We start from the raw sequence: 27,825 nt of genomic DNA on the forward strand, positions 1-27,825 counted from the left end.
TAATGACTAAACACTGGAAGATTTTTGAAGAAGAGAGAATTAATTAAATAATCTGGTGAATAGGGTCTAGAGATCATGTGTTTAGAAAAGTCTCTCCTAAAGTGAGCTGAATCCTAAAAAATAATTTTTCTTCACGGTTTTTTGGGGCCATACCTAAGTGTGCTTAGAGTTTGCTCCTCACTCTTCACTTAGGTATCACTAGTGGCAGGGCTTAGGGGACCCTATTGGGTGCTGAATGTGGAACCCAGGCTAGCCATATGCAAGGCATCTATGCTACCCACTGTCCCAAACCTTTTCTTGGACTGTTTCATTGATTCACTCACACATTACCTGCTGGAAGTGCAGGCCTCTGGTACATTACTGTGACTTCTGGTCTATGTGAATTCTACTCAGTGCCTTTCTATAAGTCCACCACTGTCTCTGTTGGCATATTATCAGCAATGGTAAGCTAATTACCCTCTGGAACAACCAAGCCATCTTTGGAGACAGTGCTTTCAGAAAGTTATTTATTTGTACTGAGCTGATTTTTGTCATTCTGTAGCTTTCATTCTCCTCCCTGTAGCTCTGAGAAGATGAGCATTTGAGCATTTTAAAATCTCTTCCTAACCATCTCCATATCAGTCTAAGTCACTTCATCATAGAGATGAGATTATTCAGGTATTTTATTTTAGATAACCCTGAAGAAAACCTGAATTTATGTAAGAGTTTATTTTGTAACTACATTCATCCCTTTAGGAAAACTTCTTCCCACCCACCCCCCCCATCAACCCATCCCCTCTGCCTTAGAAATCATTGTAACAACCACATATTTTGCAGAGATTAAGGGCAAGAACTTCAGGGCTAAAGTGTCCAGATTTAATTGTTTGGTGTTTTCCTTGCTGTTGTTTTTGGTTTGGGGGCCACACCCAATTGTGTTCAAGGTTTCCTCCTGGCTCTATGTTCAGGGATCACTCTTAGTGGTCTCTGGGGACTATATGGGGTGCAAGACATTGAATCTGGGTGGGCTGCCTGCCTGCAAGGCAAATGGCCAACTCTCTCTACTATCACTCAGTTGTCCAGACTTGAATTCCACTGCTTCACTTACTAGCAGTGATCTGGGGCCAGTTACTGAACCTCTCTATGCCTTGGTTTCAGTGTTTATAAAAGAGATACTAATAATACTTAACTCATCAGGTTATAGAGATAATTCAAGGAGTTGAAATACACAAAGTGAGGGGCTAGAGAGCTAGTAAAGGGATTAAGGCACTTGCCTTGCATGCAATCAACCCTAACTAACCCTGTAGGTTCCTTAGCCCTGTCAGGGTGCCAGGAAAATCCCTGGCACCACAGAGTCTGAGCAGCACAGCATCCTCATTGCTGCCCAGACCAGCCTCCTCTGGCTTGGCCCAGAATCACAGCTGTGGTGAGAGAGATGTCATGTATCAGCCAGTGGGGACCCCTGGGCTGTTGCCTGCACAGACCAGATGGCAGGCTGAGCTGAGAGAGGAAACGCTACACAAGACATCAGGGGTACTGCTGCCTCTGCTAAAGCAGTCTCCAATTCTGGAGAAAGCATCAGGGTTCACGAAATCAGAGAAGTTGACCTCAAATCTAAGGATGTTATCTCTCTGGGTATCACTTCTTCCTCCTAGAAAGAGGAGTTTTCCCAGGGCCTGGGGAAATAGCTTAGCAACTTGAGCACTTTCTTTGCATACAGAAGACCCAGCCTTCATTCCCAGCATCACATGTCCCCTGAACACTCCCAGGAGGAACCCTGGAGCATAAAACCAGAAATGGTCCCTGAGCACTGCCCAGGTGTGACTCCCACATAAAAGTAAGATAAAAAATATTTCTTTTTTTTTTTTTTTTTTGGTTTTTGGGCCACACCCGGCGGTGCTCAGGGGTTACTCCTGGCTGTCTGCTCAGAAATAGCTCCTGGCAGGCACGGGGGACCATATGGGACACCGGGATTCGAACCAACCACCTTTGGTCCTGGATTGGCTGCTTGCAAGGCAAATGCCGCTGTGCTATCTCTCCGGGCCCAATAATTTGAGCTGATTTTTTTTGGGCCACACCCATTTGATGCTCAGGGGTTACTCCTGGCTATGCGCTCAGAAATCTCTCCTGGCTTGGGGGACCATATGGGACGCTGGGGGATCGAACCGTGGTCCGTCCTACGATAGCGCTTGCAAGGCAGACACCTTACCTCTAGCGCCACCTTCCCGGCCCATAAAAAATATTTCAACCCAGTCTTTGAAATCCCATCTGATCCCCCAAGCCCACCAGGAGTGATGCCTGAGCACAGAGACAAGAATCAACCCTGAGCACCTCTGAGCATGGCAATAAATAAATAAATAAATAAATAAATAAATAAATAAATAAATAAATAAATAAATAAGAGAAGAGCTCTTGATGTTTCTTGGTAGGGTGAGGTAGATGGAGCCCAAGCTTGTTGCCAGCCAGCACCATTTCATGTGTCCATTTAACCTTCAATGATTTTGTCCTTCCCGGGTTGGGCCAGGTTCACCTCCCTTCGCTGGTTTCCCCGGAAGGCCAGAAAGATATAGCTAGAGCAGAGAAGGAAGAAGAGACCCGCGGGAAGCCAGAGGAAGACGCTCCTGCCTCCAAGACAGGGGAGCCGGCGAGGATCAAAATCTTCGAAGGAGGGTAAGAACCATGTTCGGTTTGCTTTGTCTGTGTTCGTGTCAGGCCATGTGTACTAAGAGGTGGTCAGCAGCCCAGCATGCAGGCTGGACCTCAGGCACCGGGGGTCCCAGTGTGTCTCCCCACAGGCCACCTCTGATTAAAAACACCAGCCTCCATTGTGATGAGGGCTGGGGGCACTGGGTGTGACTGAGGGCCAAGAACTTGGGTCTCTCCACTCCTGGCTCCCCCAGCTGTGGCTGGGCTTCTTATGCCTCCTGCTTTGAGATTCACAATGAACCTCCTAGTTCCACTCCAAGTTTCCTGTGCCCCAGCAGCCATTTTGGCATTCATGAGTCCACCACCTGGGGCACTCAGGCTCTGCTAACTTGGGGCTGCTGGGCACGACAAGGCCCTCATTGGTTACCAAACTCCCTACACTGATGAATTGGAGTCCCTAGATCATTACTGGTAAATGCTGAGAACACGAGCCCAGAGGCTTTCACTGATGGTATGTGTATCTCAGGGACTGCCCTAGGGCCATGCTTCTAGCTGTGTCGGAATTCTGTTCCAGCTGTGTTCTGTGTGACCACTTGTCTGCTCCCCAGGACCTGGTGTCTGTCCAGGGTCTGTGTCTGTGTCCCTGGTCTCGTCTGCACAGTTCTTCTCGGTTCCAAGGGGCACCTGCATAGAGGACAGTCCCCATGGGCAGCTGCCCCACTCACTGTGCAGTCATGGGATCCTCCCAACCTTCTGTTTGTGAGTTACTCACTCATGGGGCAAAAGCCAGTGCTGGTTCCTCTGCACATTTAGGGGAAGTAGAGCAAGCCAAACTCCACCTGAGTGTGGCCCCAGTGTGTATCCTGCCTGCGAAGGAGAGACCCCTCTCTGCAGAAGAAGACCCTCCTGCCTGGAGCCCCACTGAGAAACTAGCCCTGGGCAGGCTTTTTCCAGCACTCATACCTAACTTCCTCTTGTGGCATGGTTGGAGCGCCCCCTGGTGTCTGACCTTCTCTTTTGGGTCTTGCAAAGGCCACTCTGGTTTCTTGTGCAGGACCTTTATGTCATTGGGTCACACACTCGCCTTAACTCTTATTCCAGGTCCATCTGTGGGAGACTGGGGAGCACTGCGTACTAGTGGTGGGCAGAAGCTATCTCCATGGCATGGGTCGTGGCATATGAGCAAGTTGACTTCGACCCTAATAGGACTTTTGCTCCTGAGTCTGCCCTCCCTACTCACTTAGAGCCTCCAGCAGTCTAACAGGATCCTCTTGGCTTTCTGGGGATCTAGGACTTCAGTTGCCTGTGGAAGGCCCTTCCATGCATTCTGAGGGCAGATGACTGTGATGGTGACAAGTCTGACACCCGGTGCACAACGCCCCACAATGCCTTTTTGGCAAGGTTTCAGAAGCTCCCCTCTCTCTGGGCTCGATGTCACTGCCCAATCTCTCCTGTGCTGGCCCTGCCCCTCCCAATCCCACTTCTCTCCAGCTCTGGCTCCTCATCCCTGGAAGGGGAAGGACATCCCTGCTGTGACTGTGAGGAGCCCAGGCTGCTGGGGAAGGTTGGGCCCATGTGCTGATGGATACCTGATGTGACACCTTCATCCACTCTCAAGGACCCGACTGCCCTTCCAAAATAACTATACTCTGTTCTACAAGGGTCCGCAGTCACCTGCTCTCACCACTTGTCATATCCAGTGTCAGTGTGGGTTCCGCCGGCCCACTCCTTTCTGCCTGTGGTTCTGCTGTCCTGGGTCAGGCTGCACCTCTCACTCCTGCTTTGGGGATCCTCTAACCCTCCACATTTTGGGGGGCTGGCATTACCCTTCAGAGCATTGGAAATGTGAGAGAATGGCAATGTTTGTGGTGTCACATAATCTGGCATTTTCAGAAGTGGAGTCATGGGTTTTAACCATACATACAGGCAGCCATAGAGCCTCTTCTCCCACATAGATCACTTAGGGTGAATGCCCCAAACACTGAGCTATCTTTGTGTGGACCCATCAGCAGTCACAGCCTCCTTCTGACCCCTTGCTTCTTTTTGCCCCCCTTTCTCTGTTTCTCAGCTCTGTCTCTCTGTCTCTGACTCTCTCCCTCTCTCTACTTTTCTATCTCTAGATTTATCTTTGTTTGCTCTTTTTTTTGTTTGTTTGTTTTGGTTTTTGGGCCATACTCAGCAGTGCTCAGGGGTTACTCCTGGCTGTCTGCTCAGACAGGGGACAGGCACAGGGGACCATATGGGACACTGGGATTTGAACCAACCACCTTAGGTTCTGGATCGGCTGCTTGCAAGGCAAATACCGCTGTGCTATCTCTCTGGGCCCTGCTTGCTCTTTCTTTATGTATATCAATGAGTCAATCTGTCTCTCTCTCTCTCTCAAACACACATACACACATTTGTGTTTCACTCAGCATATGTTTGACAAAAGTCTGCAATACTACTGTCTTTATGGGAACTACTGAGAGATTAAGAGGGGTGGAACAAGTACTCTGGCTCTTAGCACTTCTGTTTACCTTCAGTTTCTGGATCAAGTCCTGGGCCTCTCCTTCCTGGAGAGAGCAGTTAGTTCCAGTTTTCCATGAGTTGGGGAAAGCCAGAGAATATGGGGATTAACCCAATGGCACCTCCATATTCCACAGAATCCCTGGCTTCTGAAGGCCAGCCATGCCCAGGAGCCAGTGAGTCAGACACTACAGGTAGAGGCTATGAGAGCCCCCCAATTCAAGCTGGGTCTCATGTCACTGGTCCAGACTCTTCTTGACCTCTAAGCTCACTTCCTCTCAGTGTGTAAGTCTCCCAATGTAGAACCTGTTTATTCTGCATGTGATGGGGTCTCGGGCCAGAAGATGCCATGAACATTGGGGAGGGGCAAGCCTTGGTTCTACCCTTGACTACATGGGGACTGACTGGGGGACAGCATGAGGCCCAGGGCTGTGGTGTATATCATGGAGCAGGCAGGGGCAGAACAAGCCTAAAAACATATTTTAAAAAATTCTGCATATCACTAATTATCATGGAAATACAGGTCAAAATAATGAAATTTCGGGGCCGGAGCAGGTGGCACAGCAGTAGAACATTTTCCTTGCACACAGCTGACCTAGGACAGACTGCGGTTTGATCCCTCGGTGTCCCATATGGTCCCCCAAGCCAGGAACAATTTGTGAGTGCCAAGTCAGGAGTAACCCCTGAGCGTCATTAGGTGTGGCCCAAAAAACCCCAAAACAATAAAACAAAAAAATAAAATAATAAGATGTCACCTCGAAGCAGAGACAGGTACTCATCAAAAAGAACTCCTGAACTGAGGCCTCTTAGGTACCACCTGAAACAAGGATGTGCCAGCCATGTCCTCCAACCAGAAGCAGCAGCTCCTGAGTCTTGAGTGCTGCTCCAGGGTCTTGGGTCTTGCTCTCAGTTTGTCTCAGCTTCCCTCTTTTTTCCTGTTCCTTTGCTTCCTATTAGTCTCCAAATTCTCATGCCCACTCTGTTTGCTGAGTTATTTTCTCCATCCACCTGGTAGGTGCCACTGGGTGTCTCTACCTATCTCCTATGTCTGCTCCAGAGCTTTCTGTGTCTGCCTTATCCAGTAAAAAAAAAAAAAGCCCCATCTTCTTGGCCCCACATTCCCACCTGCACTGCAGTACTCCACTCTATCCCTCAGAGAGCAAGACCACCCCCTCCTCTAAGGAGCCCCAGGTTCCTCCCTTACCCCCCTTCTGTCCTAGCATGTGGCTGATCATTCCAGATGGGTCTCTCTGCATGTGCCTTGATTATTTCAGAGCTTGCTTTAGCTAAATGGTTTCCACACTCAAAAAATAGCATTGTTCTCACAGGGTAGTGACTGTGTTGATACAAGCCATTGATTAAGGACAAATTAATTGCTAACTTAAGTTAGTCAATGCTGGAAAAGCTGGAAGCTCAGCCTGAATGACTGGTGGGGACAAAGACAGAGCACTTGAGTCTGAAGGAATCCATATACTCAGTTGGTAAGAGCTAGGGTGAAACGAAGGTGCCAACCCTAGTGGGGGGCAAGGGGAAATGAGAGGGCTTGGAAAAGTGGCCATGGACAAGAAGTAAGGAGTCATTCTTATAGAGGCCACATCTACTTAATTTGAGCTAGAGCCCAGGGCAGGAGCATACACAGAAATCGAGCTGTGACTTTGGTCATGGGTCACGGGTCATAGGTCAGGGACATGAGGTCTTAACCATTAAGAGGCTCATCCCAGACCTGCAGATGTCACTGCCAAGCTAATGAGAGAAGCCTCAATATCCCTGAGCTGGCCGTAGATACCCTCCTGTAACTTCCCCCATACTCCCTCTGCTGCTGTCTCCCTCTGGAGCATTCCATGCAGCAGACCCAAAACTCAAGCTTCATACTTTGCAAACGTTCCTTTGCAAGAAGTCTGTCTCCCACACTGTCTTGTTTCCCTTTAAAGAGCAAGTCCTTGCTCACCTCCCAGTCGTCATTTCTCCTCAAACTGCTCTCCATCAAGATCATGGTCACTGTTAGCAGGGACTGCCCTCTACAGGCCTTCCTGTGTTCTTTCCTCACCCCTGCAAGGCAGCATCTGATCCCAGAGGCCCCGCCCTACCTGGGGTGCCCTATATCTTGAGCACATTCACTAGTACTGTGTGTTAATTGGGGAACAAATGGAGTAGAGTAGGAATTCATAATTGCTAGTAATTCAGAGCCTGCCTGTGTTAGAGAGTAAAATGAAACAATGATGGGATGGGAGCAGAGAGTAGATTGGTAGACAGCATCCAGGTCAATGCTTCTCCAAACCCCTGTGTCCTGGGGCTGTCCAGGAGGGGTCCAGGGTATGCTTCCTTCTGGGTGAGTCCCCATGAGCAGTAGTTTCTGAACTGACACCTGTAGGACCATGAAAATTGGAGCAATATTTCTTGGACTACTGAAGTGGAAATTTTTTAACTATTTATAATAATATTTTGTGTATTTTATTTTTTTTAAAAATTCCTCTTGGGCTGGAGAAATAGCATGGAGGTAGAGCATTTGCCTTGCATGCAGAAGGATAGTAGTTCAAATTCCAGCATCCTATATGGTTCCCTGTGCCTGCCAGGGGCGATTTCTGAGTGTAGAGCCAGGTGTAACCCCTGAGCGCTGCCGGGTGTGACCCAAAAACCAAAATACAAAATAAAATAAAATAAAATTTCTCTATACTCCATTTCCTGTACATGTATACCACATGTTAAAAAGCAGTAACTTTCCTGAGGATCAGCAGGAAATTTCTGCAGGCTGACAGGGTTGAAAACAACTGCCCGGGGGACTCGTCTACAGGCTCCTTCCAGAGATTTTTAAAGCCCAATAGCCCTTTAGTTCTCAAACTATAGTCGAAAGTGTCCATGTGTCAGTTCTGAGCACAACCCCAGGGCGTATGGGTCCAAACCACTGCAGCTGCACCCATAGCTCCACCTAAGGATAGATTCATGAATAAATAGTCTGAAAACAAGATCAAGAAATTCCTGTTCCTCCATAACCACATATATTGTTGAAAAGATACTCCTTCAAAAAGTTTATCCCACACATATGAATATCAGGTGTTAGGTAGTCTGGTTAGGTTTGACCTTCTGCACTGACTGGATTATTTTTGTTGTTGTTTTATTAATGACTTTATTTAAACACCATGGTTACAAGATTGTTCATAACTTTTTTTTACAATTGCAAAGTTGTTCATGATTGAGTTTCGGTCATACAATGTACAACAAACACCCTTCACTGGCTGGATCCTTTCTCCTGGGAACCCATAGGTTTTCCCATAGAATGCTTATTCCAGACACTGAGAAAGCTGATGATGTCACTGAAACTCAATTCCATAGCAAAAAAAAAAAAATTGATGATGGGACAGACTAAGTGTCTGAGCAAGTTGGGCCAGAGTCCCTAAGGCCAGTTTGGGGAAACCTAATGGATCCTATTAAAAATATAAGGGATGTGTCACAGGAAGAGCATAGAGATTTAGGGTCATGTCTTGCAAGCAGTGGGCATGAGTTTAAATCCCCAGTGTCTCATATGCCTCCAGAAAGCTCCAGACAGCTCTGCTGCTGGAGTCTGGCAACCCTGTTGTCTGGGCTCCCCTGTGTAACTAAATTAATTCATTAACTTAAATAAAACATAATGGAGAATCCACTTCTCCAGGAAGACACTATCTGTGTCAGGCTGAAGGGACTCACCTGTATGAATATGGAAAGTGCTCCCACTCCTCTATCTGAAAGAATTCAGCATTCTTGGGGCTAGGGACCCAGCACAGCATCTGCCTGAGCTCTGGCGTCACTCCTATCCTAGAGAGTCAGACCAGATGCCCATGAGGAAATTTGCTCCTCCAGCCTCTTCAGTCCATGGTGTACTATCATTCTTGTCCATCCCATTCTGGTCCTTACCAAGCTACATGTGCAGAGCTGAAAGACCTTGCTATTTTCCATAAACATTGCTATGCAGACAGCATTACCTTTCCTCTTTCTCCCGCATTCCCTTAGCCCTCACCTTCAGCAGCATTACCTCCCAACTCTCTCAGTTGAGTGTCTTGATGGTCCTCCTTATCTCTACATAAAGTTCCTAGGTTTCTCCCAACAAACTCTTTAGCTTTCAGCTTTGATTCATATCCCCAAAGTCTTTCCAGATCTCAGGGACACTGGCAGCACCATAACTACCTTTTCCCATTGGAGACATACTGGGAGTAATTCACAGCTAAGCCAAGATATCGATTTGGAACCAGCACTCACCTTTTCTTTCCAATACAATTTTTCTCCACACTGTCAAACCTGTGTGTGTTTTAATTGCATCTTGTCTTATAGCTCTCCATTTAAAAATCCTGGCCCCCAGGCTGAAACTCACCACAAGAAGCAGGCAGCAGACAAGGTCTCTATTCACCCAGCTTGTCACTGGTTGATCATTTCAGTCATGAAAACTGAAATTCCATTTTAGGACTCATTCCTCTAATCATACAAGCTGATAGAGTTTTTAGTGTATGAGTTGTGTGGGGAGATGTTTTGTTGCTTGGGAGAAGGAGTGAGCCATACCCAATGATACTCAGGGCTTACTCCTGGCTCTGTGCTCAAGGATCACTCCTGATGGACTTGGAGATCAATAGGGAGTGGTGGGAATTGAACTCGCATCAACCACATGAGAGGAACATTCCTTACCTCCTGTATTATCTCTCTGGCCCTGAAAGAGAGTTTTAAAGAACTCATGAACAAAGCCTGAAACCACATTTTCTGTACCTCAGTGACTAACCAATGTGAGTTACAGGCAGAGCAAACATGTACTATATCAAGTGATTCATGACCAGAGCTGAATGAAATTTAGAGAATTAAGTCACAGAAATGTGACTTAAGCAGTAGAGCATAGACTTTGCCTGTGTGAGGCCCTAGGTTTGCTCATCAGCTTTGCATACCTCTAAATATCACTGGATGTGACCACAACAATAAAAATTGAAGTCTAACCACCCTGATATTTTTGCCTTCTTCAATGTATAGATACAACAGTCTGAATCAGAACCAGCAACATGCAACATTTCAAACTCTACGAGCGAACCCCAGAACCCCATTTGGAACTCACTGTGGGGCCTTGATCCCGTGCTGTTGCCTGTCTGAAAGCAATCATTCCCTCAGTGCCCTAAGATAGATCGTCTTGCTCAGAACTGGCAGAGCAGCTGCCTCCGAGTAAGATCTGCCTGACTGCCCCCGGGTTTGAATCCTCTGCTGAATGAGCTAATAAACTCTTGTTCTAACTTTAACTTTCATGGAGACCTTTAATTTCAGTCAACAGTTAAAGCAACAATGAGAAACGATGTGTGGGTTGTAGCTGTGGGGAGTGGAGTTTCCGACAATGCACTGAGTGTGAGTCCATGGGAATCTTATGAGGCAACTTACTTTGGCCCCCTTTGGGCATCATTTGAAATGGGGCTTTCTACAGGAAGAGAGACTATGTTGTGTGTATAGGTGTTTTCTTCTGACAGGGCTGCCTGTGCTGTTTGCAGCTTTGAGATGTGGGCATCATCACTGGACAGGGAGCGAGCCAGGGTTGCAGGAGAATGTGGAAACTCACTCTGGCCATGGCACAGGTCTGTGTGGTTCTTATGAGCTAGTGAGCAAGGGAGCCAAGCCCAAGGTCTGGAAGGAGCAGAGCTCTGTGCTCAGGGCCAGGAGGAAACAAGCTGTGGACAGCCTGACTGGAGGATGAAGGCAGGGGTGTTTCTTCAGCCTTGTAGCTTGGTCTCTCCCTGGGGAGAAGCTGGTCTTTCCCTAAAAGTCAGAGAATGGCTAATCCCAGCCACTGGCAGGATGTCACTACAAGGGCGAGTCCTCTACTTTGTCAGTGAACTCCTGCCTCAGAAGAGACATCTGCTGAGAATTTCCCTTCAGAGCTCAGAGTTGGGGAAAGTCCTCATGCTTGAACACACAGGTGCAGGAGAGAGCTCAAAGGCTGGAGTCTTGAGTTGGACCCCAGCACCAGCTACTCCCTATCCCAGCATGGCCAGGTGATACCTAAACACTGAGCCATCAGATCTACACAGCTCGTGGCCCTTGGGCCCTCTGAGTACCTACCACTCAATAACCTCTGGCTAAGTCACGCTGTTTTTTTCTGTATATCTGTTCCTGTGCCTTTCTGCCTCAAATCCCTCTTCTCCTTCTCCCCCAGATCCCCACAGTCCCACAGTCTTGGGGAGTCCAGGACAAAGCCCCCCTTTGCATAGACTCCCTGACCCTCTTCCCCCTACGCTGACCCATTTTCCACCCCCTATTCAAACTTTCCCTGGTGGTCAAGCTTGAGACTCAGAGATGGGCAATCATTTAATATGGATTTCTGTCTAGGTTCCAGAAGAGTGCAGTGGCTTAGACCACACAGCCTGCAACCTGGACAAAGCATATGGCCATGAGTTCAAATCTCCAGTCTACCATGTGTGTTGAGCAGAGTAGCTTTGCTGTTTGAGCCGGCAGCCCAGTCTCTCTCTCTCTCTCTCTCTCTCTCTCTCTCTCTCTCTCTCTCTCTCTCTCTCTCTCTCTCTCTCTCTCTCTCTCTCTCTCTCTTTTGTCTCTCTCTCTCTCTCACACACACACACACACACATCCTATGTATACTTTAAAAGTTGTACGTTTTAAAGGATGGACAGTGGGCCCACCTAACCAATCTTTGGCCACTTCTGTGTGGCTAAAGGCAGTGTGTCTGAAATTGAGGAGGACTTTCCCACCTTTCAGGCTGCCTGCCAAGGAAGTCAGGAGGCTAGAGAGCACTTAAGGGTCAGCCACAATCTCAACAGAGTCCCCGCAGGCCTGCCAGGGATGTAAGAAGTCTCAGTCCTCTCCCAGCCTCCTGCTGAATCCCAGTTATAGAGCTGCCTGCTAAGAAGGAAACTCTGCAAGCTGTGACTCATAGTTATAAGTGACACCGTATCCAGGCAGGGCCAGCACATCTAGACAGTTGCCCAAGGACTGTGTGCTGGCTAGTTCCCTTCTGGGCCAGGGTAGAGAATGTATGGGGCACTTGGGGTTTAAAGGGGAACAGAGGAGCCATCTGCACTAAGCACATCTCCTGCTCAGCCCATTGCCCTAAGGTTTCACCCACCCTTTCTCCTTCCTCTGGACTTATGGGAAGAGTTTATGCCCCTATAAGACCCTTGTCCTTCCTCCACCTCTACCCAGGACCTGGCCTTGAGGGGTTCCAGTGAATGAATAAGTGGTGGTAACTGGGCATCCCTCAGAGCTGTGTCAGTAGCAGGATATAATGGAAAGGTAGCCTGTTCCCTTTGCTGCCATCTTTCCAGGTGTAGCGGCCATGATTTTTCTTGGCCAATTCTCTCTACTGTGGGAGCACAGAGGAGGTTAATCAGAGAGGAGTACAGTGCTCAGATGCCCTTCTCCTACTCTTAGCCATTAGCTGTATGACCTTAGGCAAGCTTCTTTCCCTCTCTGTGCTTCTGCTTTCTATCTACAAAGAGGAACAGCATCCCCCCATCTCAGGAAGGAATAGGGAATGCCTGTCATTAGGAATCTGCTTTGTGAGTGCTTTGGGGCTGGGGGTGTTTGGTTAACACAATCCTGCTATTGTGTGTCTACACACAAAATGGTTACAAAGCCAAGTGGAACCCAGCAACCCCTAAGCACAGAGACATTTGACTGGCGACCTTCCTCTTTAATGGGGGTAATAGGACCAGCCAAAGTGAGTCTTCATGCTCTGAGCAAAGATAAGAAGCCCCTTTGGAAAAGGTCAGATTGTTCGGCAGCCCTGCAGCCCCTGCAGCCCCCGTGGTGTGTGTGCGTGAATGGAATTAAGGAAACTGGCAGATGAGGGCTGCAGGAGCCTGAGGGGAATGGAATGTGGCCTCAGGGCAATTCCACTGAGGAGGAAGTTCTTCAGGAAGCTTCAGAAGCTTCTCTGTTGCCCGGGTTAACATGTACAGACCTCAAGAGCCACATCCCTAGCAACCTCTGCCTCTTAGTTCCCATTCTGGTTTCCTCACATCCAGCCCTGTCATGGTCAGTCTCCCCACACAGGAGCATACTACTCTTTCAGCCTCCCCAGCATCGCTGCCAGGGTTGCATGAAAGAGCATTTCTGAAGGAAGCTAGATCAGCTGGGGCAGCTCTCATAGTCAGTTTTTTAACCTCTCACTTTTTTAGAAGCTTGCTACCTAGACACATTTCTTTGGTTTGGTTTGGTATGGTTTTGCGCGCCTCACACCCAGTGACCCTCAGGAGTTATTTCTGGCTCTGCACTCAGAAATCACTCCTGGCAGGCTTGAGGGACTAGGGATCAAACCCGGGTCCATCCAGCACCTGCCACATGCAAGGCAAATGTCCTACCACTGTGCTATATCACTCTGGCCCCTACTAGTCAACTTCTGTTCCGTCTGTCACACTTAAGAACAAACAGGAGTCACAGGGTCCCTGAATCCCTCCTGCTGGTAGCAGAGCGGTAACCCCTAAGGCCTGTGTCCATTCACAAGGACTTAACAGGATTGTGTCAGATATTGAGGCACTGGTAAGAAGCTGCCAGTAAATTTAAAGCTTGCAGGGTCCAGCTTAAGAGCCACTGGGGAGTCTTGTTTGTGTTTTTTGAGTGCAAATGACTGATCTCTTGACTCAAACTTGGCATCTCTTCTAAAGGCTTTTACCCATTTGTACGTCCTGTCCTCTTGACTGAAAACCAAACAATCTTTGATTTCGCTGTGTTGTCTTTATCTGGACTCGATCACCCTCTTGCTGACTTCCATTTCCAATGCTGTCTGTATGGACAGCTGGAGCACACAGGGATACAAGCTCCAAGCTAGAGAGGCACAGCATGAACAGAAGCTGCCTTCACCTCTGGCATCCAATTAAGTCCAGATGCTTGGCTGCTTCCTATCCCAGTCAGCAGTTCCACTGGGTAACTGCATTTGTTTCTGGTCTGTGCCCCACTGGGCTGCTGAGATGTGAAGTGTGTTTTCTGGGGTTTCAGCCTCTCTGCCAATCTGTTAGGTTCCCTTGAAGCCCCAACTATGGCTGCAGCTGACAGGCAGGGGATGAGAGATGGACAGAGATTGCGGGGGATGCCCTCCTGTACTGGACCTCTTGTATAAAGCCCAGGGATGGAAACTTCTGCCAGCACCAAGTTCACTGGCTTCTCTTTTGAGTTGGCATGAGAGAGAGTTTGTCCCAGGCTAACCCATCCCATCAAAAATAGGAATATTTGGGGACCCAGAACAATAGTGCACCAGGTAGGGCATTTGCCTTGCACACAACCATCCCAGGTTTGATCCCCATGCTTCCCCCCAAGGACTGCCAGGAATAACTCTCTGAGCACTTACAGTGTGGCCCCAAAAACAAAACAAGCCAAAAATAAAGGCATTTTGGTTTTTCTTATACTGTTGCTGAAAGTAAATACTGTTTACTGTAGGAAAGTAAAATGCAGCAATGAGCTAGAGATAATATTCATTGAGCCCCTCCTCCATGCAAGTGCCTATTATTAGCATACACTCAGCTTGGACTCTATACTTGCATCTGCACAAGTGACTCTGTGATTGAATTTTATTCAGTTTAGTAATGTTAAAACTACCAAGGAGGCCGGAATGATAGCAGAGTGCTAGGGCACTTGCTTTGCAAGTAGCCGACCCGGGACGGACCTGGGTTTGATTCCCAGCACCCCATATGGTTCCCCGAGCCTGCCAGAAGCGATTTCTGAGCACATAGCCAGGAATAAATGCTGAGCACTGACAGTGTGGCCCAAAAACAAACAAACAAACAAAATCTTAAAATTACCAAAGATCATTCCAATTTGTCAGTGTAGAGTCCATGAGCAACAATAAAAAGAACACACTCTTAGAACTATGGTCAGTGAGTCCAGGGATCAAGAAATACAACATTACTCCCATTTCACAGATGAAGAAACTGAGGGACTGAGTTTAAATAACCTGTCTAAGGTCACTTCTGGGAAGCGACAGAACCTGGTTTTTCTTCTGAAGAATTTAGGCTCCTAAGCTCCTGAATTTGACTTTCTTTTCTGCTGCACTGTGTGTAAACCTCAGGAAAGATTGCAATCAGGGCTCTGGCCAGCTAACCAGGAGGAGTATTCCAAGGGTCTGGCATGACTGAAAATACTTTACTATAGTCTGTTTTCCAGCTCAGTGATGATTCCCTAATGATTGCAGTGGGATTCTAACACAGCTCACAGCCTTTTCTCTACTTCCCTGCATCTGTGTAAGGGTGCGCAGGTCCTAGGGTCAAGGACCTCCTATACTATGCTCCACAGTCTCTGTTCAGCACACAGTTCATAGCACCACTTGAGATGGCCTTGCTGAGCTTCCCTGTTAGTTCTCTCTGCCCAGCCCTCCTGGGGTGCTTCTGAGCATCCCTCCACAGGCTTCACTTTAGCTGAATACCTAATCCAGTCCTTACTGCCTTAAAGACAAAAGTGAGCTTTGGGGCTGAGAATGGTCTCCTTTAAGCAGTACCTTAGGATATTCCTTTGGCCTCAGTGCCTACTATGTTTTCAGTGGTCCCTAAACAAGGGTCTGTGACTGGCTGTCATTCCCAATAAGATTACCTTAGCGCAAGTTCCTACAAAAAGGGATCTCAGAGTCAGTGTCCTCAGAGAAGAGAGTATCTTTAGTCCTGGATCTCTTGCTCTTTCCTGTTTTTCGTAAAGCATAAGACTTGTATTAATGAGGGTTAACAAAGACTTAGACTCAAGCCCATGAAAAGGGCTGGGCACAAAGCCTGGTGTTTCAGGTGGCTTATGTAATGAGGGACAGTACCCTTGAGATTAAGTCCACTACCTTCCTCTCTACCTACCTGGTCACTTATGGAAATGCCCATGTGAATCAGGACTAAGCAAGTCTGCCATGAATACCATGGCATGGACACTTGCATCCCACTGGTGGCAATAGTCAAATTGTACCTGAGTCCCACTTTGTTTACCAGATGTGGGAAATCATGCCTTCTACTTTATTTCTTTGGGAGTCATGGAACTCGAGCTGGAAAGAGGAATCACTTTTTTTTTTTTTTTTTTTTTTTTTTGGTTTTTGGGCCACACCCGGTGATGCTCAGGGGTTACTGCTGTCTGTCTGTTCAGAAATAGCTCCCAGCAGGCACGGGGGACCATATGGGACACCGGGATTCGAACCAACCACCTTTGGTCCTGGATCGGCTGCTTGCAAGGCAAACAATGCTGTGCTATCTCTCCGGGCCCAGAGGAATCACTCTTAGTAGACAAGGAAAATCAATCTTTACCTCTGCCCAGGTTCTTTACAGGTCTGTCATGCACCTCACAGAAATAAAAGTTCAAGAGAAGGCAAGTAGCGAAATATAAGTTTTAGTTGAGATGGTAAAAGAGAAAGAGTAATATGGTTTCCGGAGCTTGAGCTCCTTCAGATGGGAAAGAGCAGAAGATACCTCATAAACTAATAGAAAGAAATTATATACTCCAAGCTGAAATGAGGGTAACCCCAGAATGGGGAGGTGTAATGTTTGCCTTTGCAAAGTTGATTTTAAAGGTTTTCTTCCAAACTGGCCCCACATGGGACTTTGTATTTAGATAAGAGTATATTGAACTGGAGAGATAGCAGAGTAGGTAGGGTACTTGCTGGACACACAGCAGACATTTGTTTGATCTCCAGCACTACATAGGGTCCCTTGAGCCCTGCCAGGAGTGATCCCTGAGCACAAAGCCAGAGCAAGCCTTGAGAACTACCCAGTGTCCCTGCTCCCAATCAGGGGGCAAGAAAAAGAGCCCATTCAGAGCATTGTCAAGGAAAAGAGCTTTGAATTTTTGGTAATGCACCTCTATGTTGTTATGTTCTGTTGGAGACTTTTGTTCTTTTATAATTTCTCCCCTCTGGAGGGATCCCAACTTCTCTGGACTTGTACTGGCCGTTAGAATCTCATCAACTTTAGGTTCTATGTCCTTAAAATGGGTCTATATTTTATTTTATTTGGCTATTTTCAGCTTAGTGACAGAACAACTTCTTGAATCACCTCTAGGTTTTATTCCTTCCTGAGAATATGTCAGTCTCCCACACTCTTCTCTCCACCCCCAAATGATTGCCTGTTTCACTACTATGTAGTAAGTAACTTTCAACTAAGGAGTGCAAACACCAGTTTGGGTGCCGGAAAGATAGTACAGGAGGTAAAGAACTTGAAACCACCAGTCTACAGATGGGTGCCTACCCAAAGGCATAAGAAAATAAAAATCCATCAGTCTAGCATGGGGCTTCTTAAGCGTTACATAGAAGAAATACAACCCTGAGAGCACTACCAGAAACACCTTGGGTCCATTATATGTTTTATTTTTCAAATTAATTTTTGGTTATCACACATTCAGAAACCTGTTACTACTACCAAACTTTTTGCAGTCAATGGAGTTATGAGCCCCAGTTTAAGCTAAATTCTATAGCACTAGCCATTAAGTCACAGCAAGGCTGGAGGCATCTCCAGGATCTGACCACTTGCCCATGCATGGGTGATTTCCATCTGAGAAATGAGGAAATGAAACAATTGGTCAAACTGATGCCTACTAAAGATAAGATCTCTGAGGGCTTCAGGCCACTGTGGATCATTCCACAATAAGAGAGCAGACTGTAGGAATCAGGAATTCCTGGGAAGGATCTGAGAGCTAGAAATCCTGGACTTGAAGGATAGATATCCATCAGAGAGTGGCCTGAAAAAGGATAGTACTTACCTCACAACTCAGCTGGTGGTGAAGTATGGCTGACAGCTGCATTTGGTGGTGGGAGGAACTGCCGAGGAGACTATAAGTACAGAGCCATATGCACCAAGGGAGATAATGGATGGGTCTGCCTGAAAATGACCTGGGGCTCTTCCTACTTTAGAAGTTAGAGAATCTTAGGATCTTCCAAGCATGAATGTCCAGTCATAGTAATTTTCTACTAGCTTTTAAGTTCATGCAGTTCTTTTTCAAAGTTTATATACATATATAGATGCCCTTTCTGGGGAAAAAATAGTTCAAGATGGCAGGAAAAAGGTGGTCCAAGCCTCACTAATCAGCCTTTTACTTCCATGAGTCCTGAGAACTTCTCACCTTGGTTCCACATCTACAGATTGGGGCCTGCTGCAGACTGAAACAGTTACATAAAGTGTCCATATGGAAGGTGTCCATTCCTCTTGGGCAGTTTAAGGTCCTGTGGCACAGCGATACTTGGTGGACCATATAGCACCAAGGCTCAAACCTAAGTCACAGGTGACCAATGAGCATTTCCCATGTCTGCTTTTATCTTCTTAGAATTGCAGCCTAAGAATAAGAATAGAGCCATTCAGAGGCTCTCCCATCCCACCCTCCTGGCAGCCTGGTTCATACCTGATCCAAGGTAGGGATACTGGAAGCTGCTTTCTTGCAGAGAGCCAGGAAACTGGTGCAACAGCCTAACCACTAAGTCCACACTTCACTGATTCAGCAAAGCCCCTTACTGTGGGATGGGGTGCAAGCCAGCCACTACTCGAAGGTCTTTGTGACATCCTGAAATCTAGAGAAACTGTCCCTTCTTTCAGAGCAAATCTCCTGATCCCAGACTGCCTATTGCCCCTGGCTTGAGATGGAACAGGAAGCAAGCAAGGAGAGGGGGAAACTCAGTGGTCTGCCCTTTTTGCCCTTTTCTCTTGATCCCAGTTAGTGGCACTCAGACCTGTTAGCAAAGGACTGTCCTGTGACCTCAGAAAGAACAGGACTGGGCTTGAGTCACTTCTGGACCCAAGACTACCTGGAGGGAGCAGGAAGAACCTACAGACCTACAGTTGCCCTGAGACCTCCCACAGTGGTTTCCTACCCTGACTTTGTTGGGCATTTCATGTCTCTATCAGCCCCTAAATAGGCACTGGGTAGAGAATCAAATTTTCATGCTGTAGACAGCAATACAGGTCTGGAACCCGCCAAGGAAGCCCTGCTAAATGTGTCTGCAAGTTCCTAAGAGGGTAAGAGTGTTCAGTGGATGCACGTAGGCCTGGGGACTTGAATGCTTTGAGTCTTGGTTTTCTTTTCTGTAAAACAGGACCCATAGTAGATGGTTGGATGAGAGTGAGAGCTGCCTGGTATCCCCCAGGGTGGGGGATAAGAAACTTACATACCAGCACCCAACCATTCACACAGGAGCCAATTAAGGGACCCCAGGCTCTGCTGACCTCTGCTCTGAAGCAGACTGGTACCTGCTGGAAAGTGGAGTGTACCCCCTGAGGGATAGGTGGAACTCCGGAGCAAGCAGGAAAGGGGTTTTCAGGTGAAAGGAGGCTCCTGTCACCTCTACCTGTCCTTGAACTGTGAACACCTCCCACCATACTCAGAAATCTTATGCCCACCTGTTTAGTCTGGAACCCATCTTTCCACCCAGGGCCCCTTAGTTGACTTCATAGTGACATTGGGTCACCTTCCACCGTAACACATTCTCCCCTGTTTCCCTACCAGGAGACTGCTCAGTCCAGGGCTTAGGAACACCTCTTGGATGAATTTCCAGAAAATGGCCAACATCAGAACAGTGACCTCCTCTTCCCCTTCCTCCCCTTAAGTGTCAGTCCTCCTTTCCACAGATTTCAAGAGCCATATGGGGCCTTGGTATGATAGCTGAGCACATGCAGTCACTTCCAGGTCTAACATCTCAAGCTCAGCAGCCCTTATCTCAACCCAGCATTGCTCCCTCCACAGCCCTGGGTGGTACCTGAGCTGACTCTGCTCTTCCTTTCTCTCTTCTTGGGCTGCTGAACCCCAGATGGCTGCCAAGCCATGGATTGAGTGCCCAGGAGGGAATGTCCCTCCCTGTCCTATTTGAATGATCCAGCTCACTCTAGGCCTTCTCTTTCACACTTTGTCCATCTTTAAACCAACAATGATCAAATCCAATTTTCCTATGTGCCATTCAAGGCCAATGGTGTCCCAGTCAGTCCTGCCTGTCCTGCCTCATCCATCCATCAGACAACTTGTCCTTGCTCCTAGAGGCTCTGCCTCAGGTCTTCCTGTCCTACCTCCTTCTCACATGGATCCCCTGACTCCTTGAAGCCTCTGTGCATGTCCAATTGCAGAAACCACATGTGCCTTCAGCTTGCTGTGGAGAAGCTTGAGAGTAGCATCTGTTTCTGAGTGGGAAGGGGGAAGGATCACTGGAGGGGAAGGATGCATGGACCCGCCAATGAACAGGACCAAGTGGAGGTTGGTATCTAGGTTGGACTATTTCTCATCCTTCTCCCAGGATTAGACCTGAGGCACCTGGGTAGTGAAATGTAGATGAGTGGCTGGTTTGGGGACAGGAGACTACACCTTGTGTGCCCTGAGAACCAAAAGCATGGTTCTGCCCCCAAGCCATTATGGTCTTCATTCCACTCTTTGAACACCAGGTGGCGCTTTGGCCCTCGCTAGGAGGCCTAACCTGGACCTGAGCCTGGAACCTGCTGGTTGCCTGGGGGATTAAAAGGGCTGTTTAACACCACTTGAGAGGTAGAGGGGGGCCACAGCTGGGGCCACTAAGACAATGGGTCCAACTGCACTTGTAGACACAACTGCAAGTATGTGACTGTGTGCGTGAGGTTCTGTGCGGGAGAGTATGGGTGTATCCAAGATTGGGGCTGTCGGTGTGTAAGTGCCAATGGAAAACATGGTCAAGTATTTTCCGTGTGCGTCCATTGCTCCCAGAGTGTGAATGCATGTGGGTGTGAGTGTATGCTCAAGGTGGGTTTGGCAGTGTGGGGCTGAATATGAGGTGTGAGGGTGAGAGGGGCGACAGCGTTGATGGGGATTTTTGTGTGCATTGGTATGAGTGTATTGATTCTCTGCATGAGTCACTTCCCATCATCCCCTCTCAGACCCAATCCTGTGACATTGTCTCAGTCATAACCTAAGAGGGTTTCAGGGTCACTCTCTCAAACCACCTCCCTAAGTTCCCACAGTGTAGGTGTGTTGTCAGAGGACTGAGAGCACAGGAGGCCTCTGGCTAGGTGTCTGAGTACATGCAGGAGTCTAGGAGGCCATAGGGCCCTTAGGTGTCTGTGCAGGCTGCCATCTAAAATATGTAGAGACTCCTTCCAGACTTGCTGTCCACACAGTAACCACACCAAGAGACATATAGCTGCTCCCAGACAATCAAGAATTCTGGCAGGGGCCTATACAGAGGTGGGAGTTCCGGCTCTCAGTGGATAATTTGTCTGGGGACCAAGTATTTCCTGTCAGTGCCCTAAGGTCCAATCAGTCTGACATCTGCTGACACCTCCACAGTGATCCCCATCACCTCCAAGCCCAGTCGGAGGCCAGGTGTCTAGAATCTGGGTCCTGCTGGAGAGGGGTTAAGAAGGATGATCCTGAGAACAACAAGTAGTGGCTGTGCCTCATCCATCCCCTCACACTCAGGCCCCCTGCTTCCCAGACTGTAATAACAGAGTGCAAATGCATGGCCATAGGATCAGGCCTGGTACTTCAGCAGTACCTCAGGCTTAAAAAATTAGGATTTGATTCAGATAGCATGTCCAGCCCCACAGGGACTTGGCCAGAGTTGTGGTTGTGACCTTTCTGTCCTGGCTGTCATGTGGGTGCCCAGAGGGGCTGTTCTCTGTAGGCAAGAGCGGGTATAGGCCCTGCTGGCCTGAATGTGAGGGCCTCTGGGAACCCCAGGTCTTTTCTTCCCTGTGGGAAATGCCAAGTCTGCTGTCTCTGGAGAGAGGAAGGGATGGCCCCACCTGTCCCTGGGGCAGGTAGGTTCAGGAGTCTGTGGTGAATACTGGGCAGTACGCCCCCCCAGCGCCCGATTGTCTTCATTTTCTCAGCCTCTGCTCCTTGGTGGCCTCTGTACCGGGTGTCCGAGCTAGCGGCCCATGGGACACGTGTGCATTCCTGAGGTGGGGACCTGCCTCTTCCCTCCTGTGTGTTTTTCCTTTACCATGACGCCTGTTGCTCATAGGTACAAATCAAACGAAGAGTATGTGTATGTGCGAGGCCGCGGCCGAGGGAAATATGTGTGTGAGGAGTGTGGAATTCGCTGCAAGAAGCCCAGCATGCTGAAGAAACACATCCGCACCCACACTGACGTCCGGCCCTATGTGTGCAAGCACTGTCACTTTGCTTTTAAAACCAAAGGTAAGAGACAGTCGCGGGCGATGCCCCGCCGCTGCAGGCGCTCCCCTCTGGGAGCCCCCAGCATAGAACACAGGGGCCACCCTCTCTGCCAGGGGGCTGGGCCATGCCCCCACTTCTGAGGTTCACACTTGCCACGACCATTTCCGTGTTTTCATCGGCCATGTCCCGATTCCTAGGTTCCACACATGGCCACACACACTTCCTGGGTTCTACACATGGCCAAGCCCCTTGGCCTGGCTCTGCCCTTCTTGGGACCTTCACACTTGTCCTCCTGGGTCTGGAGCATCCAAGTGCCTGTTCACGGTTGTGACTTGACAGCCCTACCCTACCCGTACATGTCTTCTCTGATCCTAGGTGCTCTGTACTCACACTCAGCTCAGCCACTTTCTTAGCCACTTAGTTTATAGGACTAAGTCTACTACCAGCCTTGCCAGTCCCCATGGCCCACCCTCAGACCAGGCTCCTGCATCACGGGGCTTATTGGCAGCTTGCCCACCCTCATAATCAGCTCTGCTTTTCTGGCCTGGTGGTCACCTGGGAAGGACATGATAGACTGGGGGTCTGCTCCCAGAGAAGAGTTGAAGGATAAAATCACCAGGCCTTGGTATGAGTGAGGCGCCGTGGGGGGTCAGAGCTGCTCTCACCTCCTTGGTGGCACTATCTGGGTAAGGCAAGCGACAGAGGCGTCTTTCTTGGGGCTCCTGGTCTCTGAGTAGACCCAGGAGTCTCCGAGGGAGGCCTGGGCTCTGGGCTCTGCAATGGCTTCAGCCTCTTATACCTGGCAGTGTCCTGGGTCAGGCTGTGGGTATCCTGCTTTCAGTAAGTTGGGGGTTTCATTGGTGGCCACTCTGGAGCCTCGTGACTTCTCAAGAAAAATCTCTGCTTTGTCACAAGCTGACTTTCCACTGTGGGAAAAGGTGTTCCTGCAAGAACTGGGGTGCAGTGGGGAAGAGGCCTGGGAGGGGGGTCTCTGGACTTTCCACTTCCTCCTGCTCTTTCAGCCAGGCCCCTGCCTATTCTGCCTACACTTGGGGTGGGGCTTCTTCTCTGAAAACACCTCTGCTCCCCTAGCCCTGCTGTCAGCCTTCTCTCTCCCCCCACGATTCCCTCAAAAGACCACCCTTTCCCAACAGGCTTCTGTTCTGAGTAGAGCTGTCCATTCTATTCCCTCCTCCTCTCCCTTTCTCTCTCAAGAGTTTCATGGGAGGTGTTGCAAAAGGAGAGGGGGAAGGTGCTGGCCAGCCTGGAGCTGGACTTTGGCTCAGCAACTTCAGCCCTGGATCTGGCCACGCCCCCAACAGAAATAACAGTCCTACATCCTATGCTCTTGTTAGCTGCTGGGAATCAGGCTTTGACTGGGAGTTCCAAAAACCCTCTCTGGAGGCCCCCACACAGTGAGGAGTGAACCTCAAGAAATGGCAGTGACTGAGCCAGAGTGTATCAGGAGCCCTTTCCCATGGGCAATACCCCCATATTTTCTCTCTCTTTCTGTCTCTCTCTCTTTCTCTCTCTCTCTCTCTCTCTCTCTCTCTCTCTCTCTCTCTCTCTCTCTCTCTTTCTCTCTCTCAACCCCCACTTACACCTGCTTCTCTGGATGTGTCAGCAGTTTCCACTGGGCATCTCTGGAGCAGGCCTGGATGCTGAGTTGGGGTCCCAGACTGTGCCATTGACTCTGAAGGAGCTCTTGAGTGCCTGGTGCATTTGTGCTATGTCGGGGAGACTTGCTGCCTAGCAGGATCGCCCCCTGGACATTGCATGCCAGGAAGAGCTATTCTAGCTGTTCTTCTGTCCTCAGACATCTGCTAGACCTAAACCCTGCACCTCACCTGTTCCTAGGGCCAAAGAAGTGAGTAGGTTTGAAGTGGGAGTGGGCACAATTGGTGACTGCTGGGAGCCAGCTGGGACAGCCACAGATGGAGGCTGATGAAGATGGTTCTTGGATGTGCCACACGGTGGGCACGGGGGGAGTGGCAGGGCCTGAGAGTCCTACTGTTTCTCCCCTGAAGTACTGAGCCATGTGCTGGGCCCCACTAGGATGAGCCCTGGCTCAGAGGTGGTCCTAGGGGCCTCTGTCACACCACCTGGCTGCCCTGTCTGTCTGTTTGCCTGTCTATGTCTCTGTCTCCATGTTAGATGTCATGGTGGCTGCTCTGGCCCTGGGGTACTGATTGAGGGGTGTCTATATGGATGGGATTGGGAGATATTTCTGGGGCAAGCCTTGTAGCATAACCTCAGACACCCTAACTCCTCCCTATAAACAGTGGGGGACACAGAGAGGAAGATCTAGACAAGTGGTAAGCCCAGACAAGTGGTAAAGACATTTCCATCAACTCTGCATCTATCTCTTCCACTCCCAGCATGGTTCAGTATGTGGGAACAGGTGCTCTTACAGTCATTGTTGGGGAGTGGGGATTTATAGTATGGGAAAAAAAGTTCTGTGGGCTTCCTCACTCAGGACATACTTAGCATTTATCATCAGCACCTCCCAGAACCCTGGTGGTAGGTATTATTGGACATCTGCAGAAAATGGGGGCTCAGAGGGTTAAGAACTGTACCTAAGGGCACGCAACTAGCCAGTGGCAGAGCCTGATTCAGACCAGGTTTAAACCAGACTCCTGGTCTTGTGCCCATGCTCCCATTTGCCATAAGATCCAGATGCCCAAGGCCTTAAAGATGGGGCCAACTGGCAGGATGTTCTGGGCCTGTAGACCCCCTCTGCCAGTCCATGGGAAGCAGGCCCTTAGGCTCTCTGCTAGAGCATTCCAGCAGCCAAAATTCTCATCCAATGATGTCATCAGTCACTGGGCCCATAGGGGGAACTGGAGCATGAATCCTTGCTCATGAAAGGATGATTTGGTCTGTAGGTTTCCTTCAAACTTTGCGCTTTGAAGGAAGACTCCTCCCCACAGCACCTTCTGTGTCCCTCATGTGCCCGGCATCTGGCTTCCTTAACCCAAACTTTCTGCATACAGCAAGGAATATCATTGCCCAATGGACAGCATGCCTGGTTCTCTGTGACCCAGAGGTCAGCTCCCTGGGCCCACACTTTAGGAGACAGATGGCATCTCTTGCTCATGGAACCCCCAGCTGCCCTGTACCACCTCCTGATATCTTCTTACTCAGGGTTTGCCAGCCCACAGTAGGGAGGGAAGGAGCCCCCTGTATTGGAGAGGATCTTCTGAGGAACCACTAAACCTAGGATGACTGTGGAAGGAGAGCAGATTCTGAGTCAGGAAGGTTGTGGTCCCAGACTAGGATTAGGGAGGAAAAAGGAAAGAAACAAATTCCAGTGCCCTCGAATCTCAGTTTATAGCTTCTGTTACTCTCTCAGGAAAGCCCTAATGATTTCTTTAACCTACCCCCCCAGTGGGGGCCAGAGAAATAGTGCAGCAGGCAGGGTAATTGACTTGCATGTGGCTGATACCAATTCAATCCCTGGCATCACCTGTGGTTCCCTCAGCACCATCAGGAATTATCTCTGACACTGATGACGCTGAGCCAGGCTGAGCCCTGAGCACCATCAGTCCAAAAAACAGATAAATCTAAAAAAGAAAAAAACTCACAACTCTCCAATAATTTAACTGATTCCTGACTCTTTCCCTCTCTTTCTCTCTCTCCCCATCTCTTTCCTGTGTATCAATTTACTAACCTCTCGTCAAATAGTTTATCATATAATGGACTATCGTGTCCTACCAATTCTTTTATTGTCCTGTTTGCCCTCCCACCAGACTCTACTTCCACTAATTTTCCCATTCTTTATACTCCTACCTGTCTATCCTCCTGGAGTTTGTATCCTGTGTTGATCAACCAGCCAGCCATCTCTCCTTTGTCCACACATTCTCTCTTTTTTTTCATTCTCTTTCTATCTTGTTTTCTCTCCTCACCATTGATTATCAACTCAGTTACCATTTCACTTCCAGTATTTTATCATCTACTATTCATCTGCTTAAATACTCATCTGAGGTCACATTCACCTGCCTGTCTTCTTTTTGTTTTTTTTTTTCTTTACAAATCCATGTTTCTTCCTCCCCACTAAGCCACCCAACCATCCACCTATTGACCCACTACTCATCCATCCATCCATCCACCATCCATTCATCCACTGGCCCATCTACCCATTTATCCACCCACCCATTTATCTATCATCTATCCATCCAATTACTCATCCTCTCATTTATGCACCCATCCATTCACCCACCCATTCACCCATCCATCTATTTATTCTCACACCAGTTTATCCATCTACCCATCCATCCATCCGTCCTTCCCTATACATACTCATCTAGCTATCAAACCATCCATCCACCCATCCCCATCCATTCATACGACCACCATCTACCTACCCATCCACCATCATTCTCCCATCTACCCTTCTACCCACCCATCCATCAATCCATTCACCCACCCATCTATCCATCAGCTCACCTATTCAACCATCTATCCATCCATTCATTCACATACCTATTCATCTATTTACCTATCATCTATCTACCCACCACACATCCATATATCCATCCACTCATCACTCATACACACATACGTACACCCACCATTCACTATCCAACCACTGTCCTATCAATCCATCCATCTACTCTCCAAACCCATCCATTCATCCACACATCCATCCATCCATCCACATATCTACCCACATCTATTAATTCATTCGTCCACTCATCCATTCAGGCACTCATCCATCCACTCTCCTACTCACCACTCATCCATTCACCCATACATCCATTCATTCATCCTTGCATCTACCCACCATCACCAATCTACCTATCCATCCATCCATCTACCTACCTATCCACATATCTTCATCTAATCATCTGTCTATCCAACCCTCTTTCTATTGATTCGCCATACATATATTCATCCCCTATCTATCCATCTACCCATTCTCTTGCTATCTCTTCCAGGTATCTACTCATTCATTCTTCTCTCTACCACTTATCCAAATATGTCAACTACTAAGTTTATAATTATTTCATATGTGAAAGACCAATAGAAATAGAGCAAACTTCAGAAAAGCAGTCAGAATGCACGATATGGAGGTGGCTGCTGGGCAAAATGATAGCCTGCAGCAGGCATTAGACCTCTCCCTCACAGAGTATGCCTACCTGTAAGTGCTGGTCCACATGGGGAGAACTGGAGGTGTTATTGCCTCTCCCAGCTCCACAGAGCTACTGCCCCTGCCTGTCATCTATGGGGCTGGACTGACCACTTGGGAAATCAGAGACTCCCTGAAGGCCATGTAGCCTTGGAGCAATGAAGTCTTTTTCCAGCCCTCCCTGCATGAACACACCACCCTGGGTCTGCAGAACCTAGTAACCTGGAAAAAACTGAGGCCGGGGGAGAGGGGCTCATGGCTTTTCTAAGCAAGTCAGAGCTTGACCCCCCAGCATTGTAGCCCTAGGGCTCCATACAGCAGACTTACCAACACCTTCCACCTCCTTCCATCTCTAATACATCTTCATCCTGCACCCCTTTCCCAAGCCCATCCTTGCAGGTTGCTCTCCAGCCCACACCCTGTGTGTGGGTGACCCAAGGCCCTGGTCTCTGGCACTGAACACAGTCAATGATCCTCCTTTGAGTCTCACCAGCTCCCAGGTCCCATTTAACTAGTGGCAGGAGAATTCCTGCACAGAGCAGGGT

The 27,825-nt window shown here is 48.6% G+C and overlaps 2 protein-coding genes across 2 annotated transcripts in view; one reads left to right on the forward strand and one right to left on the reverse strand.

Annotated features, from left to right (window-relative positions):
• CTPS1 (CTP synthase 1) overlaps positions 1–27,825 on the reverse strand; it is a 1,052,426-nt gene that overhangs the window by 492,716 nt on the left and 531,885 nt on the right. The gene's annotated exons all lie outside the window — the stretch shown is intronic.
• The window catches only part of HIVEP3 (HIVEP zinc finger 3), an 82,684-nt gene that overhangs the window by 46,357 nt on the left and 8,502 nt on the right, over positions 1–27,825 (forward strand). The window contains exons 3-4 of the mRNA XM_049774610.1: positions 2,501–2,646; positions 21,998–22,173. Coding sequence (XP_049630567.1) covers positions 2,501–2,646; positions 21,998–22,173 — 322 coding nt within the window. The remainder of the gene's footprint in view (positions 1–2,500; positions 2,647–21,997; positions 22,174–27,825) is intronic.

Source organism: Suncus etruscus, chromosome 6 (genome assembly GCF_024139225.1).
Source record: "Suncus etruscus isolate mSunEtr1 chromosome 6, mSunEtr1.pri.cur, whole genome shotgun sequence".
NCBI classification, from domain to species: Eukaryota; Metazoa; Chordata; class Mammalia; order Eulipotyphla; family Soricidae; genus Suncus; species Suncus etruscus.